A 17,119-nucleotide genomic window follows, 5' to 3' on the forward strand; every position below is an offset into this window, starting at 1 on the left:
TATCTTCTTGGGTGCTGAATAGTTATGTATCCCTATAAATCTTCATGAGCTTTTTTGTAATGCAGATAAGTTATTTGGAAGTAGTGTGACTCTTTTGCATCACTCTCTTTGGTATTGTTCATCCTGTCAAGTGGTTCTTTCTCTGGTCCTGGGTATTGTCTTCACACATGTGCTGATCAGTTTTCTGCTGGATACTTGAAAGGGTCCCCTGCAGATCTCTGGGGCTCTGTCTCTCTCCTCTGATACTCTGTCCTTAGAACTTTAGCACTGAGGCAATCAATGGGCTCATCTCATTTGTTTCTCATCTCTCAGAGATCATTGTCTTTCATTGCCTGCTAACCAGTGGCAGTCTTTATATATTTTGTCTTTTTTTTCTTTATTGTTTCAAGTAGTGGGGCGAATCTGGTCCTGTCCCTATTACTTAATCTTGGCCAAAAGTAGAAAATAGAATTGCAATTTGGGTTTAAATCTTGGATCTATCACAAGCTAATTGTAGAATCTTGATTATTTTATTGATTTATTTTTTTAATCATTTTATCCATTCAAATGATTTTTTTATATGAAGCATTTAGTCCATTTACATTTATTGAAAGTACTGATATATTTTGATTAATTTCCACCACCATTTCTGGTTTCTGTTTTTCTTACCTTTTCTGTGATTTTTTTTTTAAATAATCTTTCTTGACTTCTTTTGTACTGATTAACTATTTTTCTTATTAATTTTCCTTCTGGTAGCTTAGAGTTTATCACTTCATTTCTATATGTAGAGGTTATACTAGAAATTTTAGCATATATATACTCAATCTATAAGAGTCTAAATATAATTGATATTTTTACCTCCCTCCTAAATGAGGACTTTATAAATTTTAATTCTAACAAGCCCCTCTGAATATATATTTGCTTTTGTTGTATAATTTAATTCTCTCCCTCTTTAAACCTCACAATAAGCTATTATTTTTAAATTTATACAATCAATATATATTGAGATCTCACATTATTTACTAATTCTTTGCTGTTTATTTCTTCTTGCAAATAGATTTTAGCATAGATCTTCTGGGGAAAACCTCTCAGTTTTTATTTTTCTACTCAGCACTCTGGCTGACCTTCACATAGATTCGGCCATGCCTAGTGAAGTGAGGACTGCTGGGCTGCTAGCTCCAGGAGTGTGGTCTAATATCCAGAAGGGACAGCTTGGGTCACAGTTTTGGGAGAGTCTGGAGTGACAGGGGACTGAAGAACAACTTTGCTTAGTTTACAGTTGTCCTTAGGATTTACCATAACTGTAAAATAGAGGGAAAAAAATAGTAGATGAGATATAGTCACGTGAGTTGATAAATGATGTTAGCACTAAAATATCTAATTCTTCTGTACTTTGGGAGACAACTCAGACTTTTCTTTCTAAATAGGATTTGGTAAAAAGTGAAAAGCTATAGAGGCCTCTGTTGCTGTAATTTCTGGAAGGCTACAAAAGGAGAAACCTTCATTGATTTTACCACAACTTCTAATGCCTAAGAAGGACATTTTACAAGATTTTAGTTTGGGGCATTTGGATTTCCAGTATGATAGTTGTGAAGCTAATACAGACTGATGGTGATTTTACGCCTAATTATTAGATTTGGCAGGAGCGCACTTAGTACAGAACTGGATAAATCTCCTCTTTCCCGCAATGAAAACACTGCAGTTCACAGAGGTTAAAGAGATTGCCAGCGCCATGCAACTGGCTAACAGTGGACCCTAATCCAAAATCCAGTGCTATTTCTAATGCATCATACTCTATCAGCAATGAATAATTTAAAAATGATAGATAAATCATAAAAATGATGTCCTAATGGTATTACTTCATTGTTCACAAATGCATTTGTTTAATTAGAGAAGACGTGGAGAGATGTAATATATTCTATGTCCTTAAGGTGTTCATGGAGTATTATTTGTGTGTGTGTGTGAAAAATACCATTTTGTAAGTGGTTAAGAAATGCCATCTCTTAGATTAGCAAGTCTCTCTCTGGATTCAGAGGTGCAAGGAAGCTAGGCTGAAGTCACTCTTGTCTAGTGTGGCCTCCTGGCTCTTGATAGTTATTTTGTAACCCTCGGTTAATTAAATCAGGAATTAAATCCAACTTTATGAGTGTGTGTGTAGTGTATATCTGTGTGTCTACATATGTGATAAATTCCTGTCAAACTGTAGCACATTTGAAACCCTGAAGTTACCCTGCAGAGTCTGACCAACCATCTCCTAATCAAGAGACTAAAGGATGCCATAAGCTATAAATTGGCTAAGAAGTTTGAACTGTATCCAAAACCTAAGTAAGCAATTATAATCATTCCATCATTCCAGTCATACAAATAAACTGCTGACTAGAAACTACAATGAATTGTACAGTATTCTTTTGGTCATTATAAAACATGTTTCTGAAAATAGGTCAGAGCAGTACCATTTTTTTTCATTTTAGTTACTAGAAGCAAACAATAATGTGCTTTAATGGAAAATCACTTTAATCAAAGTCAAAAGATCTGAAATCTAGTCATCTTTCTAGTTCTAGCTAATTCTGTGAACTTTTCTAAACTGTATTTCCTTATTTTCTAAATCTGGATTGAAATACATAATTGACATATTTCTTCCAGCGTGTTGTTTTTTGGTTAACACGAGGGATAAAATAAATTGATATTTTAATATATTCATTCATTATTATTCATTTATTCATTGACTTGCATCATGCACTTTGAGTGACTTCAGTGTGCAAGTTACTGTGTTATTTATTTTTAATAATGTTTATTTTAATTTATACTTTTTTTCTTTGTGGAAGATTCCATATCCATCCACACATCCATATATGCACTTGTCCTTCCATCCATTCATCCATCATTTGTCAACAAATGTTTATTGATCATTTATTTTATGTAAGAACATTTAGAAGTTTACGGACTATCTTATCAGGTAATATTTCTAGGACTATCTGGACCATTTGACAAAAATGTGTTTAAATCTTTATCTACATACTATTTAAAAGAAGAATAATTTTTTGAATACAAGATAATACTAGTAGTTATGACGATGCCCAAATTGCTTCTGTAAATGGGATATGGAGAATTTTGTGACATGAATTATAATTTTGTACTCCAAGTTGAAGCATAATACCAGCAGTCATGTAAATTTGTACAAATAAGTTATAGATACTATGAAAAGAAATGGGTTGAGAAAAATCCTTCCTATAAGAGATCTTTTCTTCCTTCAGCCTGTTATATTTCTACCACTATAATTCATTATAAATAAGCCTGTATTGTGGTAAACACTGGTGGAAGTGGAGGGTAATCATTCACCGTAGCACTCTGTGGGTTGGTCTCTCTTTTAAGCTGCCACAACGTTGGTGAGCTTTCTGGGGTTGGCACAAGAATTCCTCACCTGTGACATCAAAAGTGCGAAGTCCAGTGACTTCTCACTCAGGGACTCAGCTATGCTGCAGGCTAATTCTGTGTCAGTCTGATATTTCACGCAGGATGATTTTCAGGCATGGAATGCAGGTGGAGATGGATTTGTGACTCTCATTTCTGAGCCTTAAAACAAAAGGTTTCACCATGGAATGAGCAAACATGTAATGTAACCACTAGACTAATTCTGAACATATCTCTAGTACGAATAGATTTTAAAAAGTTATCCCCTCTCCTTTGCTTGTTTTTAGCAAGAGAAACTGAGGTTGCACTTCTAAACAGTTCTACTATGAATATCCCTCAGCTATTGTGACTACTTTATCAGCGTGTTGATTTCTCTGAATTGCTACCTAATTCTATACTGTAGTGAGGCTGTAGACATTTAGTTACCATCCTTAGCTCTTTGGATGAGAAGTTGTTTCTGACCTCACTGTGGGGTAAATTATGGCATAAAAATACTGTTACAGAAAAGCAGCCATGAAAATAGCATATTGGTAAAGGAAAGAGGGCAACTATTTTTCTATAAGTTATAAATAAATACACTTTTTGCAATTTTCACTCTGAGTAGATTTGGTAGGGCTAACAGAGGGGGAAAAACACTTTGTTTTTGCAAAAGGTGTGTTTCTTTGGAACTCCAAAGAGCGTAATGCATTCATTCATTCATTCATTCATCTCTTGGTTGAACCAACATTACGTCCCAATGGTCATGCCTGGCACAGAACCCACGGGCTGTGTTGCAGGTGCTTACAGAATAGTAACTAAGGGAGGGGGTAGGTATACCAGGGGCATGATCAAGCTTTCCTTTTTTTTTTTTTTTTTTAGATTCCACATATAAGTGAGATCATACAGTATTTGTCTTTCTCTGTGACATTTTATTTAGCAAAGCGCTCTAACTGTTCATCCATGTTGTTGCAAATGGTAAGATTTCCTCCTTTTTTATGACTGAATAATATTCCATAGTATATATATACACCAAATTTTCTTTATCTCTTCATCCATTGATGGACATTTAGGTTGTTTCCATATCTTGGCTATTGTGCATAATCCTACAATGAACATGGAGTGCAGATATCTTCTTGAAGATATCTTAGTCTTTTGTTTCCTTCAGATAAATACCCAGATGTAGAATTACTGGATCACGTGGTGATTCTATTTTTAATTTTTTAAGGAACCTCCATACTGTTTTTCATAGTAACTGCACCAATTTACAATCCTACCAGCAGTGCACAAGGGTTCCCTTTTCTCCACACCCTTGCCAACACTCGTTATTTCTTGTCTTTTTGATGATAGCCATTCTAACAGGTGTGAGGTGACATCTCATTGTGTTTTTGGTTTGTATTTCCCTAATGGTTAGTGATGCTGAGCACTTTTTCATGTACTAGTTGGCCATTTCTGTCTTCTTTGGAAAAATGTCTATTCAGATCCTCTGTGCATTTTTTAATTGTTTTTTTTTTAATATTGAGCTGTATGAGTTCTTGATATATTTTGGGTATTAATTCATTATCAGATAGATGATTTGCAAATATTTTCTCCCACTCCATAGGCTGCCTTTTCATTAGTTTTTAGTTTGATGTAGTCCCACTTGTTTATTTTTGCTTTTGTTGTCAGATCCAAAAAATCATTGCCAAGAACAATGTCAAAGAGCTTACTGCCTATGTTTTCTTCTAAGAGTTTTATGGTTTCAAGTCTTCTGTTCAAGCCTTTAATCCATTTGGAGGTGATTTTTGTGTATGGTGTAAGATAGTGGTCCAGTTTCATTCTTTTGCATGTGGCTGTCCAGTTTTCCCAACACCATTTATTGAAGAAACTGTTCTTTCTTCATGTATGTTCTTGGCTCCTTCATCATGAGTTAATTGACTGTGTATGTGTAGGGTTATTTCTGGACTGTCTATTCTGTTCCATTGATCTATGTATCTGTTTTTATGCTGATACCATACTGTTTTGATTACTACAGCTTTGTAATATCGTTTGAAAAAAGGATGTGTGAGGCCTCCAGCTTTGTTCTTCTTTCTCAAGATTGCTTTTGGCTATTCAGGGTCTTTTGTGGCTCAATATCAATTTTAAAATAGTTTTTTCTATTTCTGTGAAAAATGTCATTGGAATTTTGATAAGGATTGCATTGAATCTATAGATTGTTTTGAGTAGTATGGACATTTTAACAATATTAATTCTTCCAATCCATGAGCATAGAATATCTTTCCATTTATTGTGCCTTCTTCAATTTCTTTCATTAATGTCTTATAATTTTCAGTGTACAGGTCTTGCACTTCCTTGGTTAAATTTAGTCCTAGGTATTTTATTATTTTTGATGCAGTTGTAATGCTTGAACTTTCTTATGAGGTTCATGGTTTTATAGAAGAGATCACTACTGAGCAGAATTTTTGAAGATGGGTGGGTATGTTTTAGGGTAGCATGGTGAGAAGGAATCCTAGAAAGGACAGCATGATGAAAGGCATAAAGCATGATGCATCCTGAGGTGTCCCAGAGATTGGGAGCATGGCATGGCTAAAACACACATCAGAGGTGTCAACGAGGGTAAGGCAGGGAAGTAGGGGAATCGAGGGGGCCTCTTGTACCACACAAGCAGCTCTGCTTGGGCTCTGCAGGCACCAGAGAGACAATGAAGGATTTTAAACTGGAGCAGTTAAAATAAATCAACAACAAAGCAAAATGGTTTGCTTTCCTACAGAAATTCCCCACAGCTGTGTGCAAGAGGGCCATAAGGAGTGGAAGAGGATGGGCTGTCAGGAGAGTGATGACGTGAGCACAGGACTTGTCTGGGGGAGGATGTGGAGGACTTGGTAGCTAAATGGATATGCTCCTAGGTTTCTGATTTTGCATCTGGGTGGATAAAGGGAAACAGGAGGAAGAGGAGGATGTTTTAGGCTCTGGGGAAAGTTGAGGTACCTCAGGTACGTTTATCTACTAGAGCGGTCAAGCGGGTAGATGAACGTCAGGCATGAAGGATATGGTAGATATCTTAGAGAAAGGTAGCCATTTGGTGCATGTGTGTGTTTGTGTCTGTATATACGTGTACGTATGTGTGTATATAGACGCACCCTTCTGCTTCCTTACTCTTATATATGCTTCCTGTTTCCTTACTTCTACATAGTGTTTTGGAAACCAAAAGTGTGCATGGGACTGCTCAAGAAGGTTAAGGGAGTAGAGAAGAGGGCTGGGGACACAGACTTTGGGACATCAGCACTTAAAAGGTAGGCAAAAGAACACGAGCTGGAAAAGGAGTTTGATCAGACTATTGGTAGAGAAAGGAGAAGATCAGGAGGGTTAAAGAAGAAGAGAGCTAACATTACCAAATGCCGCTGAAAGATAAGGTAGAATGGAGACTCACAGGCAGCCATTGACTTTACCCATCAAGAGTGCATAGACGACCTGGGCCAGTCAATACGAATGAAGTGATAAAGGAGGACGTCAGCTTGCAGTGGGCTGAAGAACAAAGGCAACAAAAATGCTAAGTTTAGAGATTTATTTCTTTTAAAAATAAAATTAAAATCTTTTTTTTCCTGTTGTTATGATTGGCATCCAAATATTGGTATGGGAGATAGAACAAAAATGTTAAATAATTTATTAAAATTATAGACAGACAGAAATATATTTCCCCAAAAGGACATCACACGTTTGAGAAGTTGAGGCTGTTGCAAAATCTGATGTCTTCGTCAGCTTCCCTGCATAGCTGCAGGAATGAAGTGGTTGGCTTATGGGGATTTGATTCGCAGTAATTGCCTGAGGCATATAGACACATTTCCCAATACTTGAGTTCACCTGGTGTGTGACACCCAGACGTAGAACTGCGAGTGACATGACCAGCTCGGTCAGTCTCATGGAGGAATGTACATTCAGTTAGCTGGATTTCTCATTTCTTTCTGAAAAATTGATTTTGAATTAGAGTGTTTTCACTAATATTTACAAAAGTTGATTTTTCATTTGCTGGTGCTAATATAGGTGTCCTATATGCAGCTGAACTGAAATCTAACTTTCCATTTTTTTTATACTTCTAGTATTTCTTATTTTGCCCATTATGGACCATAGGTGGGTCATCCCACTATTATTATTATTATTATTATTATTATTATTATTATTCAATACTCTGAGTCCATATTTATGCTAGGGATGCAAACTTTGTGCTGTGTATACAAAGATAACTTAGACATACTCCTTGCTCTTAAGTAGCTCCCAATTTGGCTGCAGTAGGTGGGAGGCAGATACATTGTAATTAGACAATGTCACAATTAAAATGTTATAAGAGCAGAATTTATATTGATAATGGCAATGTTACAACTACTAGTACTTACCACATGCCAGGCACTATTCTAAATGATTTGTGTAAATTATGACATTTAATACAATAGCCTGAGTATCATTATCCGCATTTTATGATGAGGAATCCCTGAGTGAGTGTAAGCCTGTCCCGGGTCGCACAGCTGTGGTGTGGCCGAGTGAGACCAAATCCAGGTGTGCTTCCCCGGCTCTGAAGTCTGCAGTCATCACCACAATGCGAAACTGCCTCTCACTGCAAGGGCCTTGGGGGAACACATAGCGCCCTAGAAAGCAGTGTCAGAGAATGCCTCCCCGAGGCAAGGAAGGATGGATTTGGAGGTTCACGTCAGCATTGCAGTGTAGCAGCCAGTCTGGGCACTGACAGTGAGAGAAGCCCAAGTAGCAGATGCAGAGGGCAGAGCTGCTATCACTGGCTCTGCTGAGAGGTTGCTCCAAGGGGGGCAGTGCCCTCGGCTTCTCCTTGGATGTGATGTTTATGTGTTGTCTTGAAGGATGCCTGAGGACGTGATAGAGGAGAAAGGTAAGGACAGTTCAGATAAAGGAAGAGCGTGTGCACGCATATAGTTATAAAACAGTGTGACCAGGGCGTGATTAGAAGTTTGGCTCATTGCACCCTGCTGTGCCTGAGGAGCACATGGGGGGTGTGGAGCTGGATGTGTGCCGTGCAAAAAGGGTCAGCTTTATCCTGCGGCACAGGGCACCCTGGAAGTGGATCTCACTCTGACCAGTCCCAGATCACCAAAGAAATGGTGGAGAGCCAGGTCTGGGGGATCTTTCTGAGTTGGCCAGAACAAAGTGGCAACCCAGCAGGAGGAAACAGGAGGGACAATCAAGATAATGTAATGCAAGATAAAAATATACCCCAGTCCGATCTCAGTGATGCTGTAATATTCTTTCTACCTTCAGACCGTGTTGGACTGGCTACATACAAATGGTCCCAGACTCGTCTAGCAGGGTCCAATGGCACTGGCCATCCTTTCAGGCACAGGGGCACTCAGAGGAGCCACACTTAACCTGAGGAGAGGGGACAGAAAAAGTTAAAATTATTGCATGGCATCCTGATGATTCCAACACTGAATTATGTTAAGTAACTAATTTGAAAAGTTAAATCTCATTATTTTGAAATACATTTTTCACCAAAATGACAAAGTTAGCAATGTCTTAACACTCACAAGGCTAAGCTTCAGTTTTATGTGAAAATTCACTCAGAGCTTCTTCTTCCCCCAAAGGCGTTACTTGACGCAGTGGGGGTATTCTCACCTCGGAGAGAAGCTGTGCTGCTGGTTGCTATTCTCATACGCAAATGACCGCGAGTCCGTGACCACCGTTCAGCCTGTAGCCCAGTCCTGCTGGCACTGTGACATTCAGGACAAATTAAACCACCGCACTTTCCTTGATAGCATTTCTTTGACCTGGAACCAAGGACTACCTTTGGTGACATCTGCTGGAAGGATCAGGTACCTAGAGGAAGAAGAAATCTGGAACTGTTTGGGCAGGGTTTTCTGTTTTCTCCAGATTTCCACATTCAGGAACATCCCACTTCAAAATTGTGATCACTTCTTTTACATCCGGATGCTTCTAATTCCCTGAGTAACACAGCTGGACACTCGTGTCCACGCTGACCCACCTTGGACTGGTTAACACTTTCCATTAACGTTGCCACTGTTGGCTCATTTGTGCAAATAGGGGTGTTTGTTTATTCTAACCATGTAATCCTTGAAAGAGAAGGGATTTAAAATGAAATACTAACTGCCCAGTCTGAGGAAAGTGGGAATTCATTTTAGGATAACGAGGTGGAAATTATACTAAAATGGAAATCAGGAAATGTGTTTTCCGATGCAGCCTCTGGCCCTGGTGGCTGGGGGATGATGGGGGTGCCCTTCCATCATCCTGGGCCTCAGTTTCCTCACAACAAGTTTAAGGTGAGGTGGGAGCCTGGAGATAGGGCCTGCTGTGTGAGCAGACACACTTGGGAGCCATCCCCACGGCCCCTTGCTTTGCTTTGAGCTGAGTGAAATCCTGCAGCTCTGGAATCAGCATGTTGACACTTGCCTTGAGAAGGCAGTGCTGAGCTTCGGCCAGAGTGAATACATGATACAGACCACTCCTCTCCCCCCCTCCCCCCTCTTCTCACACAGAAAGTCAGATGTTGGACTCACTGAGTGGTAAGACAGCTTCTTTTAAAAAAGTTCAAGTTCTTCAAGATTATGATAGTAGTACCTGTTGCCTGTAAGAAACAGGGACATTAGAGAAAAGGACAAACTTTCAGTCTCTGTGTTCATTTGTGTGTGTGCGTGCATGCTCCCCTAGTACCTTCCAGTTTTACCTTCCTGTGAGCACCCGACAGCGCTCAGCACTCTGAGACCCAGACGTCATTGGTTTCCTCCTCCCAGGATTTTGGGAACAAGCACTTCAGTGGAGAGAGCGTCAGTCCAGCCTGGTCTAACTCATAGTTTGAGAGGCGGTGCAATTCATTTCTGGAAAATAGTGTGGAGCTGGGCCGGGAATTTCACTGAGGTACAAAATGAAGCTAGATTGAAGAACTGTTATAAGGTTGTTCTAGTATTTTCTTTGGAGCCTTTATAGTATTTCATTTCTGTATAAGCACTGTAGCCATTGTTGGAGATATGTAGGTAAGTATCAAGCATAGGGAAACAGAAGGGAAAAAGATCCAGTCCCGTTACTGAACCAGGTTCGTTTTTGCCCATTTCCTGGAAAGCCGGGCACCGAGATGATGAGATCGCCACGGAGATAGAGATTTAATCACAAGGTGGCCAAGCAAGGAAGTGGGAGAACAGTCTCAAATCTGCCTCCTTGAAAACGGGGATTCAGTGGGCCAACCCCAGTGACCTAGAGATTAATGTTTGGCGTCTTCTGCTTTGGCGGCCTGGGTTCAGTTATCAGGCGCAGAACCACACCGCTTGTCTGTCCATCACCGTGCTGCAGCGGTGGCTCACATAAAAAAAAAAGAGGAAGATCGGCAACAGATGTTAGCTCAGGGTGACTCTTCCTCAGCAAAAAAAAAGACAAAAAAAGAAAATGGGGACTCAGGGATATTTATGGAGAGGGGGCAAGGTGGTCTGAAATGTGGAGATAGATGATTGGAGGTAAGGAGAGGTGAGGTAATTGATGATCTGCACAAATGTAGTCAAACTTCATGCCTCTTCATAGGACGTGTGTTCACAAAATGGCGGCATTAGCATGATCTGAGGGTGGAGATTTTAGCCTCTTGATGTCAAAACGTCACTTATTGGACATCTGCATGGGCCCAGTTGATGGGTTGGTGGTCTCAACTGGCCTGAACTGGACAAGGGGGTCATTATTCCTGAAAAACAGCTCAAACACCCGTTACCATGGTGACCCAGGCTCCAGGGACATGTTGTCTATAGGAACCTAGTGGGAGCCAGATAGCATATTGCCTAAACAACACAGTTAACAATGGACAGGTGGACAACTAAAACCTACAATCAGTAATTGCAAAAAAGGAAAAAACTTTAGTTACTAGCTACCTAATCAACAGTGGCTAACTGTTTACGGGTTTCATTACGGCCTGCCCTGCAGTGACCCCAGGCAGTGGTCCCATGAGGCCTGCTCTTCCTTTCTCAAGCTCCTCACTCAGTGACTCTCTCTTGAACTCCGCAACAGCGCCTTGTTAGGGTAGAGACTCCTCGGGGCCACCCTCCCTAGAGCTTTCTGATATGCAAGTGACCTTGGCAGGCTCTTTAGTGACTGGGCATATTCCATGTAGGTTTGGAGTCCTAGCTAGGCCTCCTGGCTAAGACTTTAAATCCTGCTTCCCAGGAACCCTTTCTTACAGATGGCCTATTTGACTCATTGACACTACCTACCCCACCCTTGCAACGGATGGTGCTCGGCCAAGCATGGGCCAGGTCTTCAGCAAAGCTTCATCAAATAAGGGAATGAATGGACACCATCATTTCTACTTCAGCAGAGAAAGTCACCATTGGGTGTATTGGTGTTCTCCAGAGAAACTGAATCAATAGGATGAGGAGGTCAATAGCATCTCATTGAGAGAGGGAGAGAGCAAAAGAGAGAAAGAGATTGATTTTAAGGAATTGGCTCGTGCTGGCAAGTCCAGATTCTGCAGAGCAGGCCAGAATGCTGGAGATCCAGAGAAGAGTTGGTTTGCAGCTTAAGTCCAAAGGCTGGAGGCAGAATTCTCCCTTCCTCAAGGGATCTCCATCTTTTTTCTCTTAAGGCCTTCAATTGATTGGATGAGGACCACTCACATTAGGGAGGGTAATCTGCTTTAGTCAAAGTTTACTGATTTAGGTGTTAATCACATATAGAAATGTACCTTCACAGCAACATTTAGACTGGTGTTTGACCAAAAATTGAGTACCATGGCCTAGCTGGTTGACACAAAAATTAACCTTCACAACAGGTTAATATCGTGCCAAATGGCAGCAGATGATTGCCTCGAGCTCTGGCTGCTTGGTAGGTAGAAAATGCCCCTGAGATGAGAGAAAACCAAGGAACATTCCTCAGAGGAGGACATGACTGGGAATCAGGCAAGACATGCATTGAGTAGTGTTCTCCAAGTGCTCTTTCTCAGGTCTGAAAAATGTATTTCCAATCCCTACACTGAAAAGGCTGTAAAATGGAAAGATAAAGAAGAATTGAGGGCAGCAAGGAGTGGTTGTGGAGAAATCTCTTACATTCTTCCTCTGATTGTAAGTTCTGGGCAGAGGGTGGCAGGGTCTAGACACTGTGGATGAAGGATGGCACATAGCACAGCAGCTGCGTGGGGCTGGGTTCAAGTGGGGGGGGCCGGGGCTGCAGGGAGCAGAGTATGCACCGTGCTCTGCTAGCAGGGACAGGCCAGGGCAGGAGAGCACAGGCGCGAACTCCTGGCACAGAAGACAGGGGCCCGGCTATCTGAGTCATCTTGCTCCCTCCCGCCCTTTCGGGAAGTGAGGGAGACAGGAGTCTGTTTACATTCTTTCTGCAGTTGTATGCTTTTGCCAGCGCAGTGACTTAGTTGCATCCCCGCCTTCAACAGGAATGTGTTTGGCTCAAGTACTGATCTGCTTGATCTTTTTTTCATGAAGATAAGCTTTCTGCCAGAATGAATATTTCTCAATTAAGAGAGAAACAAGTTGCTCACTCAGACAGAAATCAGGCTGTGAAGACGGCACTCCTTAAGAGTTTCACCTTATTTGTTTTGCTCTCTCAGCACCATATTCTTAGCTGTAATTCTAGGAATGGGCCTGCTTACCCCTGGCATCTACTCATCATAACCTGAAGACCATCTCCAACCTGGGATGGATCCACACCACAGTGGGGCCAGATGAGTGGTGTGGCCGGGTTGCATCTTTGGGAAGGGGCTCAAATTTAGAATTTTGATTTTATCTCCTAACAATATTATGTATTCAGTCCCAGAGCCAGGCTGATAGTATCTCAAGAGCAACACATTCATCTTAGAACTTAAATTGGACTGCACCATCTGTACTGGAAACAGTATATAATATAATCTTAAAACAGAATTTTGCAATTATTTTGTGAATTGAAAAATTACAAACAATTGTATTTTTTTGTACATTAAATGCCCATTTGTTTAATGGTAACATAAAATCTGCCCTAAGTTTTGGCATTTATAAAATATACTGGGAACCTCGGGGTCTGGACAAGATCTGGCCTCTCCATCCCTCTGTGAGGTCTTTCTCTGGACTTCTCTGCACACTGATCTGGTGTAACTTCATCTTACCCCCCAGAGGCTGCGTACTAGGCTGCAAGATGGGGCTGGTGTGTGCTGTTTCTTCAAGGGGCTCACTGGCGGGATCCTGAGCTCTGCTAATTTGTTTGTTCATGTTGCTCTCTGCACGTGCTGGTTCTCTGCCCTCCATCTGCAGTGAAAAATCATTTTAAACTCTTTTTGGCAGAAGAACCCTTCTGGATTGAGATTGAGCTAAAAACCCATCTTTTATTGGTTAGAAACATCAGTTCCAAATTTCTTGCTGTGAAGAGCATTAAACATTTCTTTTTTAGCTTCAGCAGCTTGAGCTGGGGGCAAGCAGGGAGACTAATTCTGTTTAACCACTTCCAGTAAACTCCATGGCTTAACTTTTATCTTGGTGCAATTCTTAGAATTGCTTGTAAATTGAATTCCAATGAACAATGGGTGGGATGAAAATTGTGTTAAATAGTGGTTGTTACTATCATGAATACTATAGGGGAGGAAGACTATCCTCTACCCACTCTGGGTCCTCTCTGGCTGGGCTACAAATTAAATTGACATGAGACAGAATAACAAGAGAACATCAAACAAAGCTTTATAACATGTACATATGGGAGAGACCCAGGAAAAACTGGGGAACTCCACAAAATGGCGGAGGTTCTCATCTTAAATACTATTTTCAGCTAAAGACAAAGGAGGATGTTGGAGGTGGGTGCTTGGGATTTCAGAGGAGAGGAAGGCAATTAACATGGAAATGGAAAGGCAAATGTTTGAGAATGTGGCCGGAGAGACAGAATTTCAATAAAATGGGCTTGCTGATGCCTTTCTTATTACACCTATTTTACATTATGCTATAGGTACCTCGTGGTATTAGCTCTTTCCTGGAACAGGCTTTCTATCTTAAATTCTTTTAGGCAGTTGGGGGAAGGACAAAGTTTCTTTTAGAGTCTTTTGTTCTTGAAAAAATAATTTTGAGGTGGCCAATTCTGATCCCCCACAATATTGTCTTATCAATATTACATATATCATAATAGGAGGAATTGTGAAGGATATATAATAATTCAATTTTCACTCTAATTATGTAAAGAGTGAAAATATAATGCTACATGTTATGCTAAGGGAAGTTTTATATATATGACAAAGTTTGTGTAAGTGAAATTGCTAGTGACACATCTTGAACAAAATAGAGGCAATATGGGAAAATGAATTATATTTTGGGGTAAACTTATTTACATAGACACCAGCATGATCCAAATTTGGTGGTCATTTGAGTTTGAATGATCTAATTTTTAGCTTAATTATAAAAAAGTATTTAACATACTCTAAGCAATGCATTGTTCAATACCCATATGCAATCCTAAAATGCAGAGATTAAAATTGTGAGGGGAAACCTTTCCCCAGAATTTCAGTTTATACTGTGCCTAACTACAAAAATTTACATGGTAGAATATACTAGCCAAAGAAGACCAACTGTTAACATATTAATTTGGGGGCATTTGAATATGCCTTATTGGAATTTAAGTCAACCTGGAGAAAGTGTCTGGGTCTCTAAGTGAGCTTTGCTTCTCAAAAAGAGACTCCATGTGGCTGTCTCTCAGAGTGAATGGCGGGTTTGAATTCCACTGTCCCTGAGTAGCCCTTGGGATGATGGAGACCTCGCCAGACTGTTCTTGTGTCCGGAGAGCTTATTTTTGCTTGCTCGTGAAGACAGACTAGGAGAGAATTTTGATAACAAACACACGTAGCACCTTGACCTTCAAATCAATCCTGTGAAAAGTCTGAATTTGTAATTTGATGATAAATTCAAGCATCTTTTCACATTATTTTCAATTAATTATATATGTAGTATATCTAGTTGAAAATAAATTTGGAATGTCTTCATGTTGTAAAACTGAAGATGTGCATACCCTACAATCTAGCAATCCCACTTCTAAATATTTACCCCAGAGAAACATTTCTTCACGTGCACAAGGAGATGTGCATGCATGTTTATTGCAATACTGTCTGTAAATAATGTTGCAAAAAATTGAAAACAACCAAAATGTCTGTTAGTAAGAGAACATGCAAATGAACCGTGCTCCGTCTACCTGGTGGAATACTATACAAGAGTTGGGGATAAATACCTAGATCTTTATGTGTCCACAAGGAAGTACATAGAAAAGATGCAGTAAGAGGGGAAGAAGGGAAGTTTTAAAAACCATATAAAGTTTGATACCATTTTTATAAACTTAAAGACAATAAATATTTTATATTTACCTATGTTATGTTTACTTTCATATTTATATATGTATACATTTTACCTTGTATTTACTCACATATAAATGTATGTCTGTCTGAGAGGGGCATCAAACTCATAGTGGTTCCATCTAGGGAGAGGAGACAAACTTAAAATTAAGATAGTGCTTACAAAAGAGACTTTTCCTTTACCTATAACATGTTTGTATAGGTGATTTGTGTAATAAAAATATGTGGAATTATGAGTGGAAGCAACTTTATCAATGTGTAAACAGTTGTTAATTTTGGATGTGGACATTATTATTTTCTCATTTGTACTTTTCTGAATTTTTCAAAAATTTCAAAGCCTAAAAGAAGGAAAATGATTTATCTTTTATATTTACTCCTTTCTTGCATTGTTGGAATGTCAATTTGGGATTATTATTAGGATTTATGGTTTAATGAGAGAGGAAAGTCCTTTTTGTAACTTAAAGCTCTATTTTTAAGGGAAACGTATGGTTCTAGGGTAGTTGGGTGTATATAACTTTATGTCTTGTGTGTTTATGGGGAGAATCTCACATAACTCATAAATTTTCCTTTAAAAATCTAGTCTAGACACATCAAATACAGTGTGAAGTGTTTAAGCAGGGCATTCTAACAAGAGTATAGTCACAGAGAGTTATTTTAATGGAAAATAACAGCTCCTATGAAATTGTGCATATTCTCACAAAGTCAACTGAAGAGAAACATAAAATGATAGGTAGAATTTTAAGGTAATCCTATAAAGATTTGTGAATGAAGTATTCTAAGATAGAACAACATTTTATGGAGATGAAGAATTTTATTTTGAGAAATTAATTGAGGGGAAGTAGAGATAGTTTTGTTTTGTTTTTTGCTTTTTTTTTTTTTTTACTGACTCTCCAATGCCTTGTAGAATTTTCCTGATATGATCCGCTTGGGTCTCACATTTCCAAATAAATTATTTTATTTTTCTTCTATGCTCCCTACATTAGTGATAGAAACTCAGCTCACATAAGCTTATCAAAATGACAGTTTATTGTCTCAGAAATGTGAAATGTCAAGGGGTAAATTGGTTTTAGGCATAGCTAGATCCAGGGCTTTGTTTCTTTACCCGTATTTTGACCCTATTTGTCTCTGCCTGGCTTTATTCTCAGGCTGGATCTTTCTAGTCTGGGCAAGATGGACACTAGTACTCTAGATGCTCGTTTCTCCATAAGCTCTGAATCTCAGATAAAGAGCAGAACTCTATTTTAATCAGTAGCCATGTCAATGTTCATGAAGGTCCGCAGTTGGCTTTGCTTGAGCCATGTGTTCCCCAAGGAAGAAAGAGTGTGTCTGGGGAGACAGTGTCCTCGGTTGGCTGGCTTAACTCACCCTGTTGGGGGCGGGAAGAGGCGTGTGTCTCCAACAGAATTACAGGGAGTGGAGCGGCTTATTCTCCCTCTGATAGAGGGGGTCTAGGCA

At 39.6% G+C, this 17,119-nt stretch overlaps 1 protein-coding gene across 1 annotated transcript in view; it reads left to right on the plus strand.

The window, feature by feature from the left end:
- The window catches only part of PXDNL (peroxidasin like), a gene marked incomplete at its 5' end in the record, with an annotated part of 397,680 nt that overhangs the window by 142,447 nt on the left and 238,114 nt on the right, over positions 1-17,119 (plus strand). The window contains 1 exon segment of the mRNA XM_004435754.2: positions 7,847-7,872. Within this exon segment, the coding sequence (XP_004435811.2) occupies positions 7,847-7,872 (26 nt within the window).

Source organism: Ceratotherium simum, chromosome 31 (genome assembly GCF_057802395.1).
Source record: "Ceratotherium simum simum isolate JZ-2026a chromosome 31, ASM5780239v1, whole genome shotgun sequence".
In the NCBI taxonomy this organism is placed as follows: Eukaryota; Metazoa; Chordata; class Mammalia; order Perissodactyla; family Rhinocerotidae; genus Ceratotherium; species Ceratotherium simum.